The sequence below is a fragment of the Adelges cooleyi genome, unplaced genomic scaffold (assembly GCF_023614345.1).
Source record: "Adelges cooleyi isolate 19-005CV unplaced genomic scaffold, UGA_ACOO_1.1 ACOO_flye_CR_arks_rails_tigmint_CR_PRNA_247, whole genome shotgun sequence".
Lineage (NCBI taxonomy): Eukaryota > Metazoa > Arthropoda > Insecta > Hemiptera > Adelgidae > Adelges > Adelges cooleyi.
In genome coordinates, this window is record NW_026095912.1 from 4,733,271 (window position 1) to 4,760,708 (window position 27,438).

The window sequence follows — 27,438 nt, forward strand, 5'->3', positions numbered from 1 at the left end:
TCGATAATTTGTACATACATAATATATTACAATATTATCGTTTAACGTTTACACAAACACACGCGAAACTTTAAGTACAAATAAATAGTGATAAAAAAAAAAACTAACACATTTTGTTCGATTATTATTGTTGACTAAAGGGGTAGGTATTTCTTTTTTTTTAGTCATCCATATAATATACTACTAAACGGATATTATAATATAATATGCAAGACTTCACGAAAATATATATATTAAAAATGATATATTTATTAGGTTACTGACGGATTTCGTCGGCTGTACCGTGCGGTTGATTTTGATCCGAGTTGAGCAGGTGTCGATCAGTCGTTAATCTCCATCGCCTGAAAATCAACGGGGAAAAAAACTTAATAAAGACAAATAAAACAACTTTCTTATAAAGGAAACGCTCAGACTTCAGAACTTTACATAATTGTGTTATGCTGAGCACAACTCGAGACTACATAAAGAATTACTACTAGTGTGTATACTACTTCATGTTAGTAAAAACCGACTAAATAACAAACAAACCTTAGCCATTGTTCGTTTTAAGGGTTCATAGCTTTTTCTAAGTATTTTATACACTAAAACTATAGAAAATATATTGGCTATGGTATTAGTAGCTTTAACGGTTCTAATGGATTATAAATCTATTTAGGTTAAACCCTGTTGTGGATTTTTTTTTTTGGAGGTAGGTATTTTTATGACTTATTAAAATCGCTATACTAAACCTGAGTTTAAAAGAATATTAATCTCGTGTATTTTAGGTAATATGGTTAATTAGGGTTTCACTGGTCCGGTCAAAGCCTTGGAATATAAAAAAAAAAACATCTAACTTGTTAGTGCAAACAGCATAATACTATATTAACGAGAACTAATGGTTGGGTATCAGTGTTATACTACAGGTTGATTTTTTTTTTCATAATATAATGTGATCTCAATTTTGCACAAATTTACTAAATACACACATGTTAAATATACAAAAGCTCTTGATAGTTATACAACAAAAAAAGTACATGTGTTGCTATTTGGACTCGAGATACTAAATACCATAAAACTTAGTGCTTTTTAATATCCCTACATATGTTTTTGATTTGTTGAAGTAAAATTATTGTAGCACTAAATTTAAGATTCAAGATATTTTTAAGGTTTTTAGAATCCCAAGCCCATCTCCGCAAGTAAACCCAGTGAGATATTGAGTGGTTCCCAATAACCTAATCAACCTGTATTGTTTTTATTCTTTTGGTCCATACCGATGAACTTGGAGAAATAGGTTCTTATCGAGGACGGCGATGACGGCGATAAATAACGTGTAAAGTATTATATCATGTTATTAATATTATAATACAAATGTAAGACGAACATGACAAACATCTGGTGACGCCACCGAGAGCACACAGAATACTAACTGGGCCATGTCTAATTTTAAAGCTAATTCCGGGCGGTATTACAATATACAAACACAGTACGGCTTATTGAACGACAGAAGACATGAAGACATGTGTGTTCACTTGCGGTATGCATTAACTAACCATAATCTGGTAGCCGTATATTATATACAGTTAACATTCTGATACATATCGTTGGTTTTAGATGATGTCAATTAAGAATATTTCACAATTCGGGTCCACGATATGATGTTCATTTACAATTAGTATTCGGCGCCGACCTGACTAAAAAATATGCATCTATCTCCAACTAATCTAATAAGGGACACACACAAAATAGAATCAACTATAAAAAAAAGTTTATGTACAACCAAAATGTTAAGACTGGTCAGAGAATCTTAAGAGTGACAGACAATAGCTGACCCCAATAATAATGAAGACACTGTCTGATAGCAAACAACTATTATTATCCACCAACTCCAAAACACAGAGTATACTCTATACTGTATTAATAAGAGTGAGTCTAAGTCTAATTTTTAAATTATGATTTTGACAAAAGTTTACCTTTACCAAACGACTTAGTAAATCGACAAAATTGGCAAGTGCGGCGTATGTCTTTATGGAGTCGGTCAAGGGTGAACTTTGATGCAATATTTTTTATGCTTAATTTAATTTAACAATTATAAAGCTAAGCGAATGTGCGTGGATCTAAAAAAGGAATGAGGCTCAATACATTTTTTTTATGTATAAAAGTGATATCACTATCGATATTGTTTTTGGCTCTTGATATGACAATAATTGTAAAGAGTTAAATTGAGGAAATACTTGTGACCACATTTTGAGGGGGCTCGAGGTTTTAATTGGAAAAAAAATATGTTAACTTTGAATCCTCCTCGAACCGTTTGGCTGACTCGTCTCTAATGTATTTTTGGTCTTTCCAAAGCGAGCACCAGACCTCCCAAAAAAAATAGCATACACTTAGAGTATTGCCCAATTGGTTTTTCGACATTTTACCAGCTGTGGAATTTTTGAATAATTTCGTGTGCTCTACACAAACAATAATAATATGTACCAGTTTAAGTATACCTCTATACATACAGTGGTAGGCGGTCGTACCGTGTAAATTGAACGATGCCTTAGCAGACCATCGGCCTACACCATAAGTACAGTAACGGCGGATCTTGTACGTCTAATGTGTTTATCCGTGAATGGAAAAGCGAAAAAACACGTTTTGTATTTAACACAATAATCGTTTGGTATAGACAAAGTACCAACCGGTGACAAGACGAAAGAGAACAAGCTCGGTAAGTGTTTGATTACAAAATTTACTATATTTGCCCGCGTTAACCTAAACGTTTTTTGTGTATTTTGTAAAACTTAAAAGCCTGATTTGAATAGTATCACAGCAGGCGTGGGTCACATCAAGCAAACCGCTCGTGTGCCTCTCATTATCTTATCTTCTACCTATCCCACACGCGACCACCCTAACCGTGACGGCTCAGGACATCCGTTCTCTTCGTGTTCGAGACCTACATCTTACAACGCCCCTGTCTTATCACGTTATTGACGTTATCACCGCAATAATTAAGTTACACTCAATTTAGAGCATACAGGTGTTTTTTTTTTTAAATTGTTAGTCGAGGGAAAGTGAAATTAAAAAAAAATTGCTAATTAAAAATTTCAGAATATTAACATGATGTATAAATAATTTGTGCCATACTGAGCCACAGGGATCTGTTTAAACGGCCAACTACCTAATTTACAACAGAGAAATTAATAGAACCACAATATATGCATATGAGTGGATATTTTGTGTGTGTGCAACTTATGGAAAACGATAAGAGGCTATTTATTTAAAGGCGATTTTACTTACTTGGGCCATCATCTGTTCCTCCTCTTCTTTGGTAACCATCACCGTGCTGTGGTTGTACAGTCCCTGGGCCATCAGCTGCAGCGCCAACGGGTTCTTGGTGCCGCTGGCTTTTTTGATCTTGGCCCGTTTGTTCTGGAACCAAATTTTGATCTGCGCCTCGTTAAGTCCCAGCTCGTTGGCAAGTTCTTGGCGCCGCTGCTCGGTCAGGTATCTGTTCTCGGTGAACTCCTTTTTCAGCCTGGCCAGCTGGTCGCCACTGAACGCCGTCCGCGGTCGCTTCTCGTCCTGCTGCTGTTTGTCCTTCTTCTTCACCCTTCTGGTACGCGGACCTGCACAACACCAGACACGCACACATAGAAATACCTTTGCCAACACCTTTGAAGTAATAATATAGTCATTCACACAACCATTAAAGGATAGGGCCGTGTATAGGACGCTTCGGACAAAGGAGTCAAGCAGAACTAACAGCCATTTTTAGGCAAAGGGTGAAAGATCCAAAAATATATTGTAATTACTAAAAAAAAACGGAAGGGGACATCCTCAGTGTGATCAAATTTTAGCGACCCACACAACTTCTACAAAAATAATTGCAGTTGATTTTTTAAACAATACGTTGATTTACAAAAATATGAAACACCTAAAATTTCATCTTATTTGGTTGTTTCAACTTTTGAAACCTAAACGGTAACGTGTGTATGAAATTTTTTTTAATCGACGTTTAAGGTTCAGATTAATTTGCTGAAAAAGTTAATTACTTTTAATGTTAATAGTGTTTTAAGTTTAGGAAGGGAAGAGCGGCAGAATGTAATAATATTTTTATCTGCGAATATTACTTGAGCTCTAGTCCTAAATTTTAATCTTAAATAACTTTCAAAGTAATTATTAAAAACTGCTAACCGACCAATCAAAATTGTGAGAAAATTGTTAAAAAGTGAATTAAATACCATTTAAGTTTGGAAATTCTATAGAGCCGTGAAAAGTAGTAAAAAAGATAAATGTTTTGGAATTTTAAAATGACGCTTCATAAAAATGTTTTCAAAATAAAAAACTGTGATTGTTTTAAGAGGAAATCAGTGAATCATCTTTGATTGAGTCACGTTATACCTATTAAGGTCTTTGATTGGGCAAATCTTAATTTAATGTGTTAAAAAGTAAAAAACAAAAACGAATACATCTTCTGTGATGTTTTGACTTGGCATAGTATCATTATGGAAGCACAGATATCAAGTTATATTTTACATTACCAACATAAGCATTTTTATTGGTCTTAATATTTAAACATTTTTTTCTCTGCCACTATGTCTAATATACATAGTGTATTATGTAAAATATATTATTATAGTAATATGTATAATATTACCTATAAAACATTGAGACCTCGTAAAAAACAAAAACTCCAACACTCGAATGAGATATTAGTAGAAAAATATAATAATCAGCTGTTAAATGGTTGGAAAATCAATCGAAGCTGGACAACAAAACCAGCTTTTAGTTAAGTTTCTCCAAGTATAGCGTTAACACCAACTCAAATGCCAAACATTGGCTGGGTCATAACATAATACCTGAATTTTTTTTTGAAGGGGGGTCCTATATCTTTTCCAAATTTGTGAATTTGTCGGTTCGCTACTGTTTTGGTGAAATCGATCACCCTGTAAAGTCACGTAATATGCAAAATCTATGCCACGGGGCAGTCCACGTCCGGGGTCCGCTCTATTATTATTAAATATAACATTAGAACTGTACCTATAAGAAAATTATATAGATGACTATTGCACACACTGGTGCCGGTCGATCCGGTTATAGCAATATAATATACCTAATAGGTACAACGCCCGGGGGTCGCTTTCAATCGCATATTATAATAATATTAGGTATATGAAGGAAACGATTATCTTAGTCCACTAAAATGCAAATGATGGGCAAACATCCCCAATAACATTTAACATGTGATTTACATAATATTGTGGTTATCGAATTACAACCTGTCCCATTGACCTCTGGCAGCACCACGGTCGGTTGCATATATTGTTATTATTGCTCATTAATATTATACTTGCGGTATAATTAATCGAAATTTGTCTTTGTTTTACCCGTAAGAACTTACAAAACAACAATGTACACAGGGTGATACACCCACTATAAGAGCCGGTCATTTTCGAATAAAGACCTATCGTTGGACAAGATTTATCTGCCAAAAACTGTATCAAAGTCAGTAGGGAACGTCTTGGCGTATCAAAATTAAAATACACTTGTAAATTCCTTCTATGCAGATATCACCTCCTAATTTTTTTTTAGAATAAATAGTGATGACTGACAGCTAAAACAAATTATGAGAAATATTTATTTTTCGTCTTTAGAACTCTTAGGCAAACGCCTGACTGCATAACTTCTGCAGGATTTGACTAAAACAACAGCTATATAATATTTTATACCCCGTAAATCTTTCCCGCCCGTGATACTCGGTAAAAAATAATTTACTTCTACATATAAAACAAAAATTAATAAATAATAATAACTGTTTGGATCTCACTTTCATCGTGGCGCAAGTCAAATTGATATATGTACTATATTTTATAATATATTGTAAATATATAACATGTAGGTAGAGGCTGTCTGGTAGTATATTTATGTTTGGCTTGTGCAGGTACTTACTTCTTCCTGTATTTTAATAACAAACAAAAAAAAACAACAAAATAAGTATTATGAACAAAATAAACAATACATAATAATTATTACTATTAGCAAAATGAATATATTTTTTATGCGACTCTTTGTGTTTTTGTGACGACATTCAAGAACGACCTATACATGTATAAAAAATATGATGGATATTATCATTTTTTTTTTAATCTATTATGCTATATTTTATGGCACACAACTTAAGTACTTGGTGTACGGCTAATATCGAACCTAATTAAAATAATAGTAATACCGAAAGAGTTGTTACTACTTTTCTACCTATATTTGAGATATTCGTTGAAATTTTTTAATATGTTTTTTTTTATTTAGTTCCTCATGCCAATTGGGCTCGCGGTGTGTGGCTAATAGGTCAGGTATTAATATTATAATTATTGTAATGGTCGTGTTTATACCTTATAGGTATGCAATAATACTCGCCCTTATAATTATGTACAATTAAAATCATCGATGACGTGACCGTCATTAGGTACCACGTTATAACGTGTATACATATATAGCATAGCTCGTCTACACATTTGCCTATATAATGTCTTAGGGACATGATGAATATAATTACTGTTTCTTCGGCACTAGCACGCGAATCGGTCCGATCTATAGTATTCATATAATGTATATACTATTATAATTATTACTATACCTAACATGTATGCTCAACTAGCCCACTACGACATCCGTTTTTGATCGACTTACAAGGTAAAAAAATAACGTCGCGCATTTAGTTCACATAGTTAAGTTCGGTAAAAGCTAATATTGACTTACACTATAAAATCAAGAGGGGAAAAAAACGTACACAACTCAAATTTATCATTCATTTTTGTAACAATAATTAGATACAGCTGTAATTCCAAACCACAGATTCCAACAAGTTGAACTACCGATTGAGTCGATTATGACTTAAAAAAAAAATTGGTAGAGTTACTAAGCTAATACTAACTTGACTTTTTAACTTTTTACTTTTGAACATTACTGGTCGTAGCTTTTTGGGTATATATTAATTTTCAACTATGAATTGTTGTGGAATTAATTATTTAAAAACAATAATAATTAATAGTTAACTTGATCTTCTTCTCAGTCTTATCCCACACAACACTTAGAAAGTATAACTTGTTAGTTGTTTCTTACAATTTTTTTTTAGGTTTGGTAAAAAGCGTTATAAGCACATAATATTATACACATATATATTCGCCTATAGGCTTCGTGTTAGAAGACGGTTGACGTTTTAAGGAAGGAAAAACTGAGTTGGAAGGAACAAGTTTAGGATCTACCGATCTGGGATCTAATGCTTGGATAGCAACAAAAGGGGTGGCGACATTTTTAAAATATCGCCTAAACTATTTTCTTTGGATTGTAAACAAATACAATTAAAGCCATTACTTTTATTTAAAAAAAAACTCCTAAACTACAAACGGCGGCTATAACAGACTGGTAAAATTCCAGTGGTTCAATACCGATAACAATATTATCCAAACGGGTTTGTCTATTGATTACGTTATTACTCGTTAGGCTTGAGTTTGGAAATTGGGATTTTTTTTTAGTTAAATTCACCGAAGCTCTGAGACAACCGCAAAATGTAACAACATGGTCGATACCAAATATATGCACACATCATAATAATATAATATCGATTCATATCTCGATACAATATGTCTCGATAATACCTAATATATTCATTTAAATAATCGATCAATCTCTACTTGGATTGAGACTTGTCGACAGTTTCCATACTCTTTGGTCATTTCTGTGTGTCAAAAAATAGTCACAAACATTAATCATCTAGTAAAACCAGTATATAATAAAGTGTTTAGGTAAAACGATACGGTTGCGGCTACCGAAGGGCGGCTACAGCAGCTCGAATCTCGCCATATTATTATTATATCATTAATATAATTTTTAATAGTACTGTTGTTGTGGTTTAAATTAGGTGTGCGCAACCGGAAAGGCAATTGATTAACATACCTAATAATATTATATTATCACACTAACGGCCGGCAACCTGATACGACGAACCGGTAACGCGGAAACGTTTTAATTATTATTATTTTTCAGAGAGGCACCTGACATGGCGGGCAAGTTGATTAGGACTCGATGTGTGTGTTTGATTACATAATTTTTTTTCTAATATTTTTTACGGAAAATAAAAAAAAAAGGGGTAATAAATAACTATGTCGTCGTATCAATCTAAACGGGTCGCGTTGCTATCGCCACACCGGCACAGCCGAGCTGTATAATAATATAAAATAATATGCTTATATTGTCTGACACGCCGTTGATGATAATATTTTTTAATATAATATAAACGGCATTGCGACTAGCCCGTTCCATACATATATATATGTACACCGCATTAATATCGCTGAACGTCACACTCCGTATGTCTGTACGTCTGTATAATATATATATATATACATGATTCCAATTAAATTAGCGGCATTAATTTGTAGACTTACCGTGGACCGCTGTGTATAATAATATTATACGGAGGATAGGAACGGCGACAGAGGAGAGAGAGAGAGAAAGAGAGTTAAGACCACCCATGGAGTTTGCTGGCCAGTTGCCCTATCGTCTTGGTCGTCGGTCGTTGTAATAATAATATAATATGAATGTGAATGTGAATGTGTGTGTGTGTGAGTGAGTGAGTAATGCAACAGAGTTGATAAGTTTGCATAGTGGTCTGCAGCACGGCCTCTGGTAGTTAGAATGCATTTATAGGTATAATAATATGTAAGTGTATACAATATAATGTACGGTTCTACGGACACTTTATTTTTTTTTTTTACTTAAATTTTTTTTTTGTTCATCGTTTATAATCACTATGTGTATTTTTTTTATTTCACATCCGTCCTGGTCTTTTTCACTGTGTGTGTGTGTGTGTGTGTCGAGTCATACCCACACCGACGGTTAATACTCGGAACGTAGGTTATAATTTGCGGGGGGGGGGGGAAGGAATACACCGCAATAATGTCGTGTCGTTTTGCAATAAACAAAAAATTAGCTCAAGATATAATAATATTACTTACAACGATTTTATAGGATTTTCTCGTTAAATTTTTGTGCCACAAGTCAAGTTTTTTAATATTGCCTACTATTGCTCTAACCTTTGAAACAACAGGTTTTTTTTTTGCCATTTCCATTGAGTTTTGCAAATACTATTGAAAACAACATATATTTAGGCCAATACAGAATATAATACAATCCAAATCCGACACACTCCGTTTGGTGGCCGTGTCAATTTATAAAAAAAAAATATTATTATTATCACACAAACGAACCGCTAAGTATATGATAATTGATAATAATAATATGATCGTGCACGCCATTGAATACAGTTATACACATGATGGGGTAGGTCAGTTAACCACGATGAAAGTGAAACGTTCTCACTGCCTATAGCCTCGGGTGGGATAATGTCATAATGAAAAACATACGGTACCCAATTGTAACGGATAGCGCTCAAGTATAGTCAAAATATATAGCCATACCTAGTGGAAAATATATATTTTATCAACCGCCCACCGTTTAACGTAGAAAAAAATTAAAACTCCAACGGAGCACACCTCAAGTGCCGCCTGTCAACGAGGTATAATATAAATTACCTTAATTAATATTATAGTGAGCTTAATACACAAGCGTGTAAATCAAACTTTAAACAGCCGTCGTCCAATATATTATTATTATTACTGTTACATTTGGGCGGTAAAGTCATCAGCTATAATGACCGCAATCCATCCAACAACAGCCAGTGGTACAATCAAGTGGGGGCTAGGGAACTGATCCTCTGAAGCGCTCTCGAGGAGATTTGTTTTAAATCGTCAAAAGAAAAAATATTACCACTGTGGGTGCATTTTGGTTGGGTTAGAGTTGTAGTAACTTCCCTCCCCCCAAAAAAAAAAACACACAACTAATTGTTAAATAGCCTGTTAAGTCGAAACGACTGGGCAAGTTGCACAGGCTCAGTTTAGGGTACCTATTCTGACTTCAAGTTAGTGCTCAAAACGACCCCACTTGTTTATGTTATAGCCACTCTTGAGGAGCAACCAGTAAGAACGTTTTTTTACAAAACGCGTTTTTCAGTAAACCCAAAATCGTCTCCCAAAATTGAATAATTTTCCTTCTTCGACACTTCCCACGCCTGTACGGTAGATCGACCGGTCTAGTTCTCATAACATTCTCGGTTGCTTCGAATGGTGTTTTTTTTGAAATTGTATCAGATTAAAAAAAAAACCAACTCGCCAGCCAAGAAACGACAACGATTATCTTTATTGTGTATCTGCGCTACGTCGTACAAGACCACCCGAGAGGGTGAGGGTAATAAAAATGATTGTGCGACGCCCTCGTGATCTATATGCAGCACAGGATGAACCGTGTACGAAATAATGTTATGGATTAACGTGACAACCGGCAACGATTCAATTGACACCACAGGATCCCAAAAAATAAATAAATATATATAACATTGAGATCCGACTTAAGATAACCACACACGACCACCGACAATAATTATAATCCACACTCGATTACTGGTCTATTATTATACCCAAAGTTCAGCAAAGCTGAGAAAATTTGGTAAAAGATTTAAAATACAATTTAAATTGTTATGTAAAAAAAATTATGTTCAGCTAGAATTTACTCGAATCTACTCTGAACTTATTACTTGAATATACAGTTTAGTTGTTATTTTAAAAGTTAAAATGTAATTTATTCCTCTAAGCACCATTGTTATATTAGGTAATCAATAGTATTCTTTTGACCGGCAAATGTCCTTATCCAATGACTTTAAATACAAACAATCAGTCAATAAATAATGAATATAAACAAATTTATAAAATAAACATATCCAACAAAGTTGGAAATAAAAAACGCAACAATATTAGGTATAGACGTACCTACACTAAAAACTATGATCTACAAAGATGTAACAAAGTTGAAGTTAAGTTTAAAAGTTTAATATTCAAAATTAACTAGTATAACATTATTAGTTTTTTATAAGCAAAACCCATTTAGATATCAATAGAAACTGTTCCTATCAACAGTCGACTAGTTAAAAACTTAAGTTTAAGTTTGACCGTTTTCTTTCAACTTTTAAACTCTGGTTAATTTTTTCTTTTACAAACAACTAATCATTTCTGTTCATTACATGTTATCAAAAGCAATGTGCTTTTTTGAATGAAAAAAAAGTAACATTGCTTTCTTGACAGAGTTTTTTCAACCTTTTTTATTAGTCTTAACCTAATAAGTTCAGTTTATTTTTTGTTTAACTTGACGCCGTCGAGTTAAATCAACTCGACTGTTTAAAGTTTATTTTTTCAATAAAGCTTGCCCGCCTTAGATCGACTATGATTTACTATTACCTTTACCTACATCCCCAGGTGTTGTTCTTCGGTTTACTTTTTAGTAGAGAGAAAACCTTGATTTCTGCAAGTCGGCTTAAGTTGACGGTTAGTAAACAAAAATTTTAAAAAAAGGTCTGTACGCTCGCCGAGTTACCGTTTTAATAAACATGTAACTTATACTACTTGTTAGAGTTGTATAATAATATAATAATGATAGCTATGGAAATAATAATAACATAGCGGCGGCATAAGCAGTACATGTGCAGTTAGTAGGCAAGTATATTATTATTACAATATTTGTATAACGTTCAGTGGATGACGTCACGGTTATCCGCCTCCGCCCGACTGGTGTAAGCTGACTGTAAGTACCTTCAGCTGTAATACATAATCTATATTATAATAATATGTATAACAATAATACAACTGATCCGGATGATAATTAGACAATTGACAGTTTCCTTTCAAATGAGTGTAGGCACGTGAAAACATTTGACGATTCAATTATTATTCCCTATAATGTTCTGGTACAAAAACTTACATTGACTTTATACCTACACGGTAATAGTCACCACTATTTATAATACTATACTTAATAGTATTGTATAGATAAATGGTTATACATTATTGTCGGGGACGGATTTAGAGTTGCAATGCTGCTAAGGCAGCAGCTATTTGCCGCCCCCTTTAAATGTTAACAAAAAATAGCCACCCCTAATAAAAAATTCGTTTAAAAATGTATATTTCTTAATTGTTGCGTGGGAAACATAGCAAAGTAAAGCTGCTACACTTAAGTTTGAGTTTCTTATACCTAATATTATAATGAACAGCAACCTAGTTATGGCGACACGGTCTTTATACTAAAGGGCTTATAATATTACATTTTACTCGTTAGGCGAGATCCGGATTTCTCGAACCGTACAGTGATCAATACGTCTTGTACTATGATGTTATTTAGAATTTTTTTTAATTGAACGGTTACACTTAAACGGGCAACTACATTCTAAAAAAAACAATATATATGTGGATATACATAAATATAATTTTATAAAGATATAAAACGGGATAGGACGCGCGTTTTATGTGCACAAGAGTTGATTAAATTATTATACTTATATTATATTATACATCATTATCGATCTATATGTATACATACACATATACATACACTGGCCAGTCGGTATTTGTACATGTCGCTGTTGTGTAATTATATTGGACCCGACCGGAGACGCGCATATATATAGGCGGCGGCTAATTTAAATCACTTAAGTGAATTTCTATACTTACATACACACATCATCGCCGCGATTGTTATCCGTGATAACCGGGAGAGATCGATGATGGTTTTCGGGGTCTTGACAATATCATAATATATAAGATAGCGGGTTCCACACACGTTACACACACTACACGAGAATAAAATAATAAAAGGGGATTTTAACAGTTTAATGAACGCCGGTACACGTCGCTTAATAGGTATACATGCCCACCGTATTGTGTAATTGAACATTAGGTATATTATTTAAACATGTACAAAATATACAATTAAATTTACACTTGGGCACGTCAGCGAGTGGCGTAGGAGATTTGGAAATTTAACTATGTCAGCTCAAATTATATGCAAGAAAATAGAGAAAGATTTGAGTAAAAAATTAAAGTGTGAACCTAACCTAACACCCGCCTAGATCATCTTGACACCACCTGACGACCGTTACGCGGATTAGAAAATGTAGGGGTCAGAAAAGTAATACTAGTGAAGAGGTGCTGCCAGCCTTTTTTTTAAAAAAAGGTTATATTAGCTATTAAGTAACACGGTTTTTATAAATAAAAAAAAAAATAATAATAATAACAAATACCATTGATGTTTGCTCAGCTCGTATCAATGACCAATGTTAGACAGTATCACTAAACGGTGTCTAAATGATTTCATATTATTTTTCTTATACTAGTAACACCGGCAGACGTGTGACGTCACTAAATATCAAGATGAACTGGACGGGTTCTGACATCCGGGTAGGGGAAATAAACCTAACCTAACCTAATCTAAACTGCCTAACCTATTGAAGGGAAAGAGGCTACAGGAGTGTTGGGTGACCAAAAGGATTGAGAGCGAATGAAATGCTCAAGTCAGGCAGGAAGTAATGATGAATGGAAAAAGAGTGTAATAAAATATGAATAAGAGCGATAAACGGAAAACGCAAGTAAAACTGTTATGAGAACGTAGCAATAAAAGCGTGGAGCTATTAGATTGAATAGAATTAGGATGCAAATTAGTTTGAGAGTTGCGGAAATGACATTTGGAAATGAATAATGAAAATATACATTGAGACGGTCTGGACATGTTGTAAAAAAGGAAAAGCGAGATTTAATAAGTTTACCGCCATTCAATCGGCGATGAACATACCTACTCGATGACATTTTTATGGGAAACTATATCAAATAGCAAATGTTTCAGTTTAGGTCCAGTGTAACAGAATCTCAGAATCAGTACCAATATTATATATATATATTATGTTGATTTTAATGCGGCAACAAGTTAATTATTCGTCGAATGCGTTCCATTATAATAATAAAATAATAACGACTTACAGGAACAAGTCTGGACCACGGTTAGGTTAGGTTAGGTTCACACAAACGACAAACGTTAACGATTCTCATAAAAATATACTAGCGCAGATCAACTGATATCGTAATTATTATTATTACGGACTAGTCGCGAGTATAAGATATAAATGATATTTAAATAATTATTTCGAATCTCACGTTTACTTATGTGTATGTGTGTTAAAAAAAATAATAATAATAACGCCAAACTCACGCGGGTGGTCATTCTCGGATAGCTTATAATGTGTTTCCTGCTCTGCTCCAACGTCACACTGGTTATTTTATTATGCTAAAGAAATAATAAAAAAATATACTGACAGCCTTCGACGGTTTTGACAGCGTCCAAAGTATACCAAAGTATAATCTCAAACGTCTTGTGTTTATCAAAAGTGTAAGGTTCAGTATAAAGCTTCAGAATTTTGCGCCATTTGCCAAATTTAAATACTATGTCATTGACACTCTTGGCGCAAAAAACTATTGCTAAAAACGTACCATACAAGATTTTGTTAAAAAAAAAAAACCCAATAAAAAATTCCCAATTGCTTAGCCATAAATATATACTAGAAAATACTATACTATGCATATTTATATTGTGTTTGACCTCCTGTTTGAAAAAATTATTACAAAATATGTAAAAATAAAGGAAATTAAAAAACAAGCATAATGTAATATTTCACGCAGTGTATTTCTGACAACATGAACAAAGCGCTATATATAAGGTATATGTGTGTCCTATTATTGAATCATTAGCCGTTGATCATGATCGTTTTGTTATCGATTCCACTATAATATTTTATATTGTACACGTATTACGTTATAACATCATAATAGTGCAACCTATCCGTGTAGACAATGATGTTGATCAAACCGTAACCGCGTGTGTCAATTTATTATCAACTGGTAAAAAAAGAAATTAAAAAAAAATTAAAAATTAAGGTTTTTTACACTTTGAGCAAACGCCAGATATTATAAGTATAAAATAATTTGAAACAATAAAACAAATACAGGACATATCCCAGTCTAAGTATATGTTTTTCTTGGCATTTATTTACAATTACACTTAACCCTAATCAAAACTCAACAATCGACTACCACCATTACAGCAAAGTCAAGTTGGGTTTATCCCGATTGGGACATATATTTCACAAGCTGCCAAAAACGGTCTACAGCGGCGGCGACTACCGTCTGACAACAACAACAACAGTATAAGTAATCGTTTAATCATTATTCAAACTAGGCGCGAAAGGTTCGGTGGGGGGGTGTTAATTATTATGATTTTCAAACGCAGGTAGGCTGAGACATTATTTTTTATTTTTATACCTATATTTTCAGGTCTTGTCCATCTCGGGCGGTCGTTAGAAGATTTAATAAGATGCGCTAAAGAATAACCGTTATCGTTAAGGTGTTTTTTTTTACCGGATATAATAATAATTCTAGAGGGGAAAAAACCAACTAACCACCCTGTGTGTTACCTATAACCAGGTAACGAGGCCGTACTTAAGGGGGGCGGGGGTGAGGGGTACGTCTCGGCCACCAGAGGTGGTAAAAACGATCAAATGCGCTATCGTACGGAGAAGCGTATTGAGCCGAGGGGTGATAGGCGGGCGGCGTGGAGAGAGAAGCGGATAGCCGATAGAGAGGCGGCGGCGGCGGCGGCTGCGGCAGAGAGAGACGGGCCACTGCACCGCCGCGCGTCCGCTCTAATGAGGTAACGTTATGAAGGAGTTAGCGATGTGACATGCGGCACTGTGGTGGGTCCGGCAGATCTGATGTCTCTATTAGGACCTCTCTCTACCTACTTGTCGTACGTGTGTGTGTGTCTGGATCTCCCCTCCCCTCTCCGCTCCGTCGAATATACACACTTAACCGCCCTCTCCTCCGCGGACGTCCGCCTCGGTCTCGCGGTCGTCTGTCGTCCCGTCGAAAAATACTCGGCGGCGGCCGACGACTGAGAGGAGACCACACAACGCGGTCGTTGGTCGATCACAACAACGGCGGCGCGCTAACTCGGTACACACATAATATATATATGTATACATTATACATATTACATTTATATGTGTGTGTGTGTATATTGCACACACACATACATAATAACCGTATAGTAGGAAGGGGTAAAAAAAAAAAAAGCATCAACCTAAGAGGAGTCATCGCCAACACACATTTGAAAAAAAATTCTCATATACGACCTAACCTATAAGAGCAGCCCGGCCACAACACACACGCACGGCTAACGGGTATGGAAAATATTTTTAATATCGGTAATAATTTTTTGTATTATGTACAACATGTATGTTAAAAAAAATAAAAGGTGATATTTAACAACAATAAAAAGGAACGAGGGCGAGACGACGCTTATGATATTGTAAGGAAGTAATAACAATAATTCCGCGGCTTAGGTTTTTTTTAATTGATTTGGCGGAGCAGCAGCGCGGGGGGGGCGAAAAGAGAAGATTTAACAGAGAAGAATGGTATGGGGAAGAGAGAGAGAGAGTGAGAAGATTGGTATGAGAGATAGAGAGAGAAGCATATATAGACTTATAGTCATATACCGGTAGCTTATAATATAGGTACTTTACACATAAACGGTTATTATGGTTAAAACAGGTGATTAACAACATAAATACTATTGACAAAACGACCGGCCGACAATCGTTTTTTTAATTTTTTTTTTCATTCCTCGCATAATATTATAATATTGTAATGATTTACATACAAACACACACAGTGATACTATTACTTATGTCAATTATTATTATACTATTATAATATAGTATATATGCGCCTCAATGATTTCTAAACGCGTTTTGAATATTGTTCGGATTCGAAAAAACATGATAATAATAACAATAAAAAAAGCAATTTTTTTTTATCTACAACAGTGGTCAGTGTACCTAATTAACATTATAACATGTATTGGTAGGTCCACTACCACAATACATGTGGTAATACCTATTGTGAAAATATACAAGCCGTACTAGGTATAACGTCAATCCATTGGCCAAGTCAGGGTTGACGCATGTAGACTTTCTTGATTTTTAAAAAAAATTATAAAAGATGTGTATACGATTCAACTTTGTATTTTTTCATTCATGATTTACAACTTTAAAGATCTATAGCGAATGGAGTACATCAGAAAAGTTCTGAAACTCTTCACTGCAATTATTCTACATGCCAAGGTGTTTCTAATAAGATCCTAAACAAACAAATCCGTTCATCGGTTTCGGTGAATTGTGTAAAACAAAAATCAAACCATATACCTTGTTATCACGTTCATGGGAACCTAACTTAACCGACCCTAACCAAATTATAGGTAATGAGTTTTTATGTAAAATGGAAAAACTTTAAAGATTAGAATTTGTCTCGGAAAAGCTGTTAATGATTTACAAAAACTTTGTCGAGTCGAATGCTATGTTATTATTAATTCATAAATTAGTAAAATATATATATATATAGTTATCGTTGATCCGGATTATGTAACGTCTTGCGGACTTAATTAAAAATATATTATAAATGGCCATCCTTGCGTAATTTTATAGTTGATCGGATGTATGTAAATACATATACAGATAAGAAGATGTACTGTAAAAAAAAACCAAGATATTCGTTAAAAATCTGATATCATAGGCGACAGAAGAAGACCCTATTAGAGAGGAGGAACGTACCTAACGGTTAACCCGTAAAAGTTTACCATACGCACATTGTATTTAATTAATTAACGGGTGTGTTAATGTCGCTAATTAAGTCTATCGAGATCAGCAGCTCATATACATAATATAACCTATCTAACTGATGACGGTTGAAAATAATAATAATAATAATATATCGATTAGAGAACGGATGATCAACACCGTATAGATAATTGCTTTGCGCGCATTATCTTGTCACGGTTACTGCGGTAGGTAATGTGATTGTGCGCCAGCTAAACATATACCTAATAATATTTCTAACTCTGTAATAACACTATAATAATAATATTAATATGTGGCACACACACTAGCTTAAGTTACATGTTGTTCGTCTTTTTTTGTCAGAGGTCAAATTCGCACGTTTCCAGTCATATTATTGTACTTGTGTACCCCCCCCCCCATATAGTCATTTTTTAAAAACGCGTTTCCTATACTATCATATATATATATATATATTCTAACAAGCAACAGCCAACGACACAACAATAATAATAACTCCGTTATCATAAACACCGGTGGTCCACGGGCACAGATAAACCCACGGACCGGACCCGACTTAATGTGTATATATATATATATGGTTATTGCTTATTATTGTAAGTAATATAATAATTATTATTAACGACCGTCGTTGAGGCGGCCACGTTGAGAATGTAAATTTTTTCCTAGCTGCGGGTCCGGGCCAAAGAGTCTGTAAGTATAAACCGAACTATAAGCAACCGTCGACCACAATATACACGTGCTCACTATATACGAAATGAGTGTGGACAAAAATATATGTATTTCGGCATGTTTAAACAGGCCCAGACGTCAGGGGAGAGGGGTGGGAAGGGGTCAAGTTTTGGTCTTTTTTCATTTACCTGGTAAAATAAAACGCTACAATAAATTGACTTGAAATAAGTCGAGTTTAAGTACACTACAGTGACAAAAAAAAAACAAAAAATGTAGGTTCATAAGAAATGTACTCGAGTTATTTCTATTTTTTTTTTTACAACTTAACTAGAATATTTTACGAGGGAAAAATTGGAACCGCTTCGACCAGCTCTAAACTGGTTATAAAGGTATGATTAACTTAAATATTAAAAAACTTGTCCATTTTTGGATTAATTCTGAAAACATCTAATTTGTAGTTTACAAGCGATAATCTTATCTCGGATGAACAATTATGTAATATATATAAAACTTGATATCTATATAGAAATACAATTGTAAAAACAAAATTAATTTTAATTTTTTATCATAAAAAGTTACATAGTTATTGTGTAAATTATCATTTTTTTAATCTTTTTTCTTCGCCTATAGAACTTTTCAATATATCCAACGTCAACACTAAATATTGGAATTTAATTTACTCAGTTTTTTTTTTAATTATTTTACTTGATTGACTGTTAACGTTAAGTTTATACATTTTATATAAGTTTATATTGTCTTTCGCCGAGTGGTAAAAATTTGTTTTGACATATTTTTAATAAAGCGCGTTTCCTGTAAGTGGAAAAATGTTCTATTGTATATAAATATACTATTTCCGGACAATAATAATAATAATATGTTATAGCTATGCGGTACTGTGTTTACGGCGGAAACGCTAATACACTTACTCGGGCTATAAAAACATGCGGTGCTCCCGCGGGAGAGGATTTTGAGCCCCACGCAAGTACACATATACTTACAATACAGGGAAGGCGCTTGTATATTGGCAAACGTTACTGCACAGCTCATGGTGTTTTTTACTGGCATGTATAAAAAACAAAACAAAAAACGTGTAATAATAATAAAAACGCGTGACACCAAACACGCCCCGCCAAGTCTCTTCGCGGTTTATAAAAAAAAATAAAACGTTGCACTTATTTATATTATGATGATGCGGGCACTTAAAGTGTGTGTGTGCTTGTACATAATATAAATACACGGCCCCCGTTATATATGTATATGGTCTTGCATGATTTCTATTCGGCCACATCTCCTATACGGTGGATTCGGACTTGGTCGGCGCGGGTTGCATACCTATATTATACTTATGTCTTATCCCCCCATATAGAGGATAATAAAATCTGAACTCGCCCACAAGTGTTTACAACAGTGCGAAATTCCGGTGGCGACCGGATATTATGTGTTTGTGTATCGAAGCTTGACCTGTTCCTGACACTTAGGCCGTTGGCGACCACCACCAAGTTTATATACCGGAGTAATAACCTATGATAATGTATTAAAACTGGTACATAGATTGTAAGTATGCTGAAAATCCGGAATTATTTCAATTATAAAAACCCAAAATGGAAAATAATAAAATAATCCCACACTACACCAGCCTACCTAAGTCTTACCAATCACTAACCATAAGGACAGGTTCGATATAATAACTATTTCTTGTTTTACAATTTGTATTTCTTTTGTTGCATACATTTTTTTACTTTTAGTTGTATACCTACCGACAATTCATTATAATATTATTGTCCATACATTTACCTTAAGTATTAGCTCATTCCAAGCCGCTAAGGACCTATCCACGCTTTCCTGGCTGTCGCTAACATCGCCTCTGTCTGCCGGTTAAGGAGGCGCACAATATTCAAATTCCAGGTGCAACAGTAAACACAATATAATACAAATCTTTGCTTCGGGTCGTTTGCAAGTACTTTCCTCGTGACTCAAGTCCCCCCAGTAATATCGATTAAACCAACGTGGTGGTATCAAAGTACTCCCTTGGCGAGGATTTGTCTTGGTTGAATTTTTTTTTGGAAGGGGGCTAAGTCTCCCAAGCTCCCCTTGTTGTGCTATAATTATAATGTGTTATATTTTTTTCATCTTTAAATCCGACTCGGCTTATCGCGGTAGCCGCGCCGCTATGTATGTTGTTATAATAATAATAAGTGTGTGTATTAGTGTAATATATTTTAATATACTAATATGTAGGAATTGCTAAAGGCGCGAATACCACCGGGGCAGTGATATATTGCACAAGACCGCGCCCCCTCGTCGACGACCACCCGCACCCCACGGCCTTGTGTATAAACTTAACGACTTGTACACATGACAAATTCACTCACTCGCTTTTATATATATTATGGATAATAATTAGGGTGTAACTTGTGTGTGTGTGTGCACATGCTGCTTTTAAACGGGCTTACTAGCCTAATTATACACTCTGAGTACCGCTAAAATGTATATAAACCGCCGTGCTCGCTTTATATTACAATAATATGATAATATGCGGTAATACCTGGTATATTAAACGGTAAACTTTATACAGTCTATGTGTGTAATGTTGTCACTCATCAATAGTTATTGAACTCTGACCCGTTCAGCACAAACAATACACGGGTATTAATATTTTTTAATTGTAGTAAAAATGTGTTGTTGTAATAAAAAAAAACCTAGTCTGCAACTTAACTAATTCATTTTGGTTTTAGTCATCTTAATCGCCAGTTTCTAATTTCAAGATTATCTTAATAACCGTAATATTATCAAATTTTCTATAAAGGAAAAATATAAAGTATAAACAGAAATAGTCTACAAAGAAATAAGTTAAATTGGAGTGTACAAATTGAGATTAACTAAGTTAATTTTAAAATTTAATTAAAATTTTAATAGGCAATTTTATTAAGCTACATTTTTTTTATTATATCTAAGTCAAGTTATTGAAAATAATTAACTTGCCTAGCCTTGAGTATAATTCAAAGATTTTAATTATGGCAAAAATATGTTGAAAATAAAAATAAAAAAACAAAACTAGACAAGTTACTTTAATTTTCATGCACAACTGACTTCGTTAAGATAAATGAAATATTACCGGTTACAACTTAAAATTAAATTAACTATTATACCTAAGTTACCCATTTTTAAGTTAAATGTTAATATATTATAACGTAATGAATCTTGTCTAACCTAAGTTAGTTAAAACATTTAAAAAAAATTATAAGTAAGTTTAAGCTAACCTAATCTTACATGAGTTATTTCAAAAACGAATAAGTTATGCTTATGATGAAGTTAGTAAAAACAAAAAACAAAAACTAGTTACAAAATTTAAATTATAAAATTGATGAACGCGAAATTATTGTTTAAATTATTCTTCAGTAAAAAAAAAAATACAACAATTTGTAGACAAAGATCTTATTTAGACATTGATTTTCTTACTTTTGGTTTCTTACAAAAAACTAAAAACCAACAATTTGATGTTCGATCTAAGTACATAGTTTAAGACCTATTCCAAATGATTAACCTAACCCATAATGGTTAAAATTAAACCATTAATTGACGGTTAACGATTAAAACAGGCAATTGGCCGAGATAGCTGTTTATGATGTCGGAAAGTTAATTTCAGTACAAACAAATTTTAACTCGCCTAAAACTTCTATTACCTAACCTAACCAAACCTTGGGATTATGCAAATAAAGATTATTATTGTTATGATGCAAACTAAACAAAAAAACGATGACGCCATAACTATACATTTATTATTACAATAATAATAGTATTTTAAAAACATAATATTGTATAAGTGTATTGTAGAATATGTACAACTATGATTTAATCGGGTAACGCTGTGACGCCAATAGGAGAACATTAATTCCTATAACAATGTTAAAGCCTCTATTTGTGTGTGTGTCTAAGTACATATTATACACCGAGTAAAAGTTATTATAATTATTATTATATATATATATATATATTTTTTTTTTGTCGAGCACCTTCACACATGCAACATAATAATATACACACAACAAACGGGAGAAACTCCAGTCGAGTGCGGTGCTATATTGTAAGTATTTCTGTGCGTGTGTAATATAATAATAATAACAATAATTGTTGGCAGGTTCCCTACTTATTCTTTTACTTGTACTTCTTTACAAAAAAAAAAAAAAAACGTCAAGTGCGGACTGGCTCTGTTTATTCGAGTGTTTGTTTTAGCGGTCCGCGTGGAAGTGACCGTCGCCAAGGACTCATCGGCGGTAAAACACACATGGTCGGTTGTACAACCCGAGGGCAGCACAATAATAATAATATTCATAATCATAATAATATAATATGCATATTATATTTTTTTATAATTGTTTACTATGGGATTTAAAAAAAAAATGACCTGGTCCAGGTCGCTTTTTTCAGGTTTTTTTATCCAGGTCACCTGGATAACCTGCGGCGGCCGTGCCTATGTTTACCCAATAAAAAAAAACCGTAATCTACATGTAAAATTTATAAAATTATTTGCTATTAATTAAAATGTCCATAACACAATATATATATAAAAACCAGAATACAACAAATTCAATTTTTGTGGAGATATTTCAAAACAAATAAAAATATCCGAAAATTGAAAACTGAAAAATCAGAAGTGTTTCTTAATTGTTTTTCAAATAAAATAGAAAAAAAGTGTGTGCGGTGAAATTACAAATTTGTCCCCCTTTCTGTATAAAAAGCAAAAAAATATGTCAAAAGCCACCAAAATATATGTTTACAGCAAAATAAAATACGGTTCAAATCATTTTTTATCATTAATATTAAAAAAAAAAAACGTATATTGACTTTTAAAAATAAAACCAATGTTGAGACTTTCAGAAATGTATTGTGTAAAAAATTATTTTCTATTTTTATTTTTTTCCTTCACTCAGTTTTACAACGATGCAAATTTATAACATCAATTTTTTTTAGTTCCATCTTCTAAAAAATAACTTTAAAAAATAAAATCATTAATGTGAAACAACTCAACTAACCTGCCCCGTCTTAACCCCCCCCCCCCATTCCTGTAAAACATCCCCCGGTGTGTTTGACATTCCACACAATTTTTACTGACCCGTTCGTGTCTAGGTTTTCTTCTGAACTCACTCTTAATTAGTTTTTTTTACTCTCCTGACCACTATACCTATAACAAGCATGAGCGATACGCGGTACTACGCGGTGTGTCCGTAGGTATAATATATAGGTAATAATCACATATTATTATTATTGTGTATTCGATAATTATATGTAAATTCATAATATTATAATTACATTAAGTCGAGTCGGTGATTCGACGGATTTTAATGACTCAATCCCGGGATGCCACGCACGGTTTGGACTTATTTTTTTTTAATTTTTGATTTCCATAAAACGGCGCGTGTGGGCATACCCGGTCCGTCCGAATCGACTTGTCTACAAGACGGTAGTAGTATTATAATACTACTTATGTGTGTATAATACACAGGTAGGCATATACCTACTGCATCATTAACGCCACAAAATATATACAAATATCTAATATCGTCCCTCGACCGGTGCCTAATAATTTATTCAACCCGTTCGGGTACTTTTTCCGGACCGTATAAACGTCTTATCTCGTATCTTATACCTTACATTGCACACGCGTTTATCTCGGGGTGTTAATTGTCAACTCTGGTCTCTCTCGTTATCATATGTACATTAAGGCGCCCCTATACACAATAGTAGAGCGTCAGCACTGGGACAAGTCAAAATCCTTATAATATATTGTATATTATTACTATACCAGCAGCAGCGCACGACACGAGACATGATAATAATAATTATTGTCGGATCGATCGATCATGTCTTGTTGTTGTTTTGGGGGGATTTTTTTTTGTTAAAAAACACATATTATAGTCCAGTGTATATATTATGCTGTGTGTGTGTACGAGTAAGTATAACGGAACTGGTCGATTTATATAATATAATATCACATACATACAGACTAATGTGTGTGTGTGTGTAATATGTGTTATGAAGTGAGGCCAATATTATGATGTTATACATAAATATTACTCAATGATATATCAATGAACGGCACAGAGCTGGATCTACGGGTAAATCTCGGTCCGGTTTTAACAAATGGAAATCGGAACGAACCAAAACCAATATTGCGTTTGGGTGGTCTTGGCGATCACTTGTAGCACCAGCAGCACCGTAGTAACACGTTCACACACACACACACACACTGGCATTACAACTGCTGCAGACGTGGTGGCCACCACAAGCCGCATTGTATACCCAAGTTGTAATTCGATTTGGATTTCGTAACGGCGCGACGGAATGTACCTGCTCGGTAATAATATAATAATATCACCAATAATAGCCATTACATGTAATACATGACTTTTTTTTTTTTAATACAAACGAGGAGAGCCGAGGTCGAGAATCGAAAACTTTGTGAAAAGTCCATAGACTTAAACGCTAGTATCGAAACTACACGATTAAAACGATTTTGACTAGGTTCGGTCTCGACCAAATGAGAAACCAGATTAAGGCTCGCTTATGTTTCATACAAAATGGATTTAAAAAAAAATTATTTATTTTATTAGATGATCAACACAAACTATCACTCGCCTTAAGTTTCCTCTCTGAACCTAGCACAGTAAAAATAAATAATATTGTTTAACTCGTCTTGACATCAAGTAGAGACTATGTTAGATAGTTAGGCTGGAATCAAACAAAACCGACCGAATTTTTTGATAACTTTGACGAATGAGCTATTAAATTAGGGGTATAAAACATTTACTACACGGCATAAGTAGATTTTTTTTAATATAAAAATCCAAGTATTTTCCAATTTTTGCGTCAAACTAATGTAACACCTGAGGTAACTTTGTAATGGTCGGGATAGTAGTATACCCAGAGTATACCTGACTGCCGTTTAAGGTAACAACAATAATAATAACCATCATATTATTATTACACATATAATAGGAATACTAACCGGTTGGTAGGACAAACAACAGCCAAAAAAAAAAAAAACTACTACATCGACAAGCACGAGGTACTCCATAATAATATGACGCAGGCGTCGAAATATGATATGATTATTATTATTACTATTATATTATTATTATACACCTTATTACTCTATAAACAAGATTGTATCGCGCGCCCAGGCCGACCTAACAAGATTTGTATATACCTACCTCACACACACTGACACATAAGACATAATAGTCGGGACCTTGTCCTTTTCTATTCGTTCCGCACCGACTGCTGGTTTTGAAACGACTCGTTTGTCATAATAGTAATGTTAAATAAAATAACGACAATACTATACTATAGTTAGCTCCGGGCCGGAATTAGAAAATTCGATTTTTGTCAATACCACAAATTAGCTAATGTGAGCGTTTAAGCTGACAATACTGACAACACAAACTCGGTCAAATCGGTACAAAAGTCAAAGTTAGCTGTAAAACTAACGTGCACGTTCAGCTTACCAAGGAGAGGAAGGGTGGAGCAGTTTTATTTTCTAGTCATCATTCACGCAGTCGCTCAACTGTTTAATTCCGTTAAAAATGTATATTATATTCTTAATTTCTAACAAAAATCAAGCTTAAACCTAATCACCAGTACTTCGTTTATCCTACCTAGACCTAACCAAACCTTTTTTTCCGGTGCTCAACCATTGGTAACCCAGACTGACCAAAAACGGCACGAATCTCTTGATACAATGCCAATATCTGCATTTATAAGATGTTTACAGCGCTTTTAGGCACAAAAACAAACATGAGCAATATCAAAGAACTTCTGTAAGTCGTTCAGTGCGACAGCTTTAACCGACCAAAGTCGTTCTTAACTTGGATTAACGGAAGTTTTCGGATCGTCCCTAAATGTCGATAAAGCGTTTGCACAATTTACACACGAGCCGCCCGTTTCCCTGTGAATACCGCACACTGACCCACAGACTTCTTGATAGACTGGATTACTTCCAATTGAAGTGCCTAATCACAGATGATGTGAGCGCTACACGGGACTTCACAAAGACCAGATTCGTCCTGGCGCACTCCAAAAAGGAATAGTGTTTTAAAAATTAAAACCATAAAAAAATTACACGAGGTTATTGAGTATAAAAAATTACCACGTTGGAAATAAATCTCACTACATATCATTAATAATGAATTAATTATTTATTATAAGGCGAGTAATTATTGTTCATTTAAGTGCAAAACTGAGTATTAAAACGCGCTAATAAGATTAGTTGGATTTAAACACTGGTCGATAATTTATAATTTTAAAATCAATTAATTATATAATCAATTCACCGAGTTTTTGATTAGTTGTAGTGTCAACTATATTTACAGTTACTAAATTTATTTGACAATCCTTTAATTGCGAGCCAGCTAACTTGCATTTTTTAATTAATAAATTTACATGACGTTTGTCGGGTACAGTATTTTTATAAATTTGTATGCGATTTCAAAAAAACACAGATGCAGCAAAAAAATATATCATGTATATATATTTTTTCTCATCAAAATCGTGTTGTGCAGTGTTTAACAAATATAGATCTTTAGCGGTACAAATAAAATGAATATTTTATGTTATTAAGTTATTCTGATTCCTGTTCAATTATTCTTTTATGATATTTTCTATATTTTAGCCTGCAATTTGGACAATTTTAAGAATATTTAGGTTTATCATTTGCTTATTTAGTGTATTTTTTATTTATTTATAAATTACCAAACGTTGGTTAGGTTTCATACCTCCTCTCATGTACGCCCATAGACTTCCGTTTGGCTACTTTTGGTTCTAACTAATAATCTAACCTAACGGCTTAACGAAGTCTGCGTGGTCTGGTCGATGGCGTGTGCGGACAATAACAGTTTTTTTTTTTGTAACGGGCGATTTACAGTCTAATCCTAAGTACAATAATGAGTAAATGATTTCGACTTACCGGATGAAGGTCGGTCCGAATATCTGGTGCAGTACACCCAGGCCGGCCACGGTTGCGAGCCGTTGGCCGCTTCTTTGTCCGGCAATTGCGTGACGGTGGTGTCTGCGGTGGCCGTGGCGTCGGCGAGATCCGACCGGGACAGGTCGATGGGCGAGCTCGGCGGCTCCCGGACGCCGGCCGACGTGACCGTGGACGACGACGAGGACGCCGCCGACGACGACGACGA

At 34.2% G+C, this 27,438-nt stretch overlaps 1 protein-coding gene across 1 annotated transcript; it reads right to left on the reverse strand.

The window, feature by feature from the left end:
- On the reverse strand, positions 1 to 27,438 carry LOC126836994 (homeobox protein E60-like; the record flags this gene model as incomplete). The annotated part of the gene is made up of 3 exons (XM_050570720.1): positions 1 to 341; positions 3,259 to 3,587; positions 27,213 to 27,438. Coding segments are annotated over 3 exons (576 nt in total), but the record flags the coding sequence as incomplete, so codon positions are not given.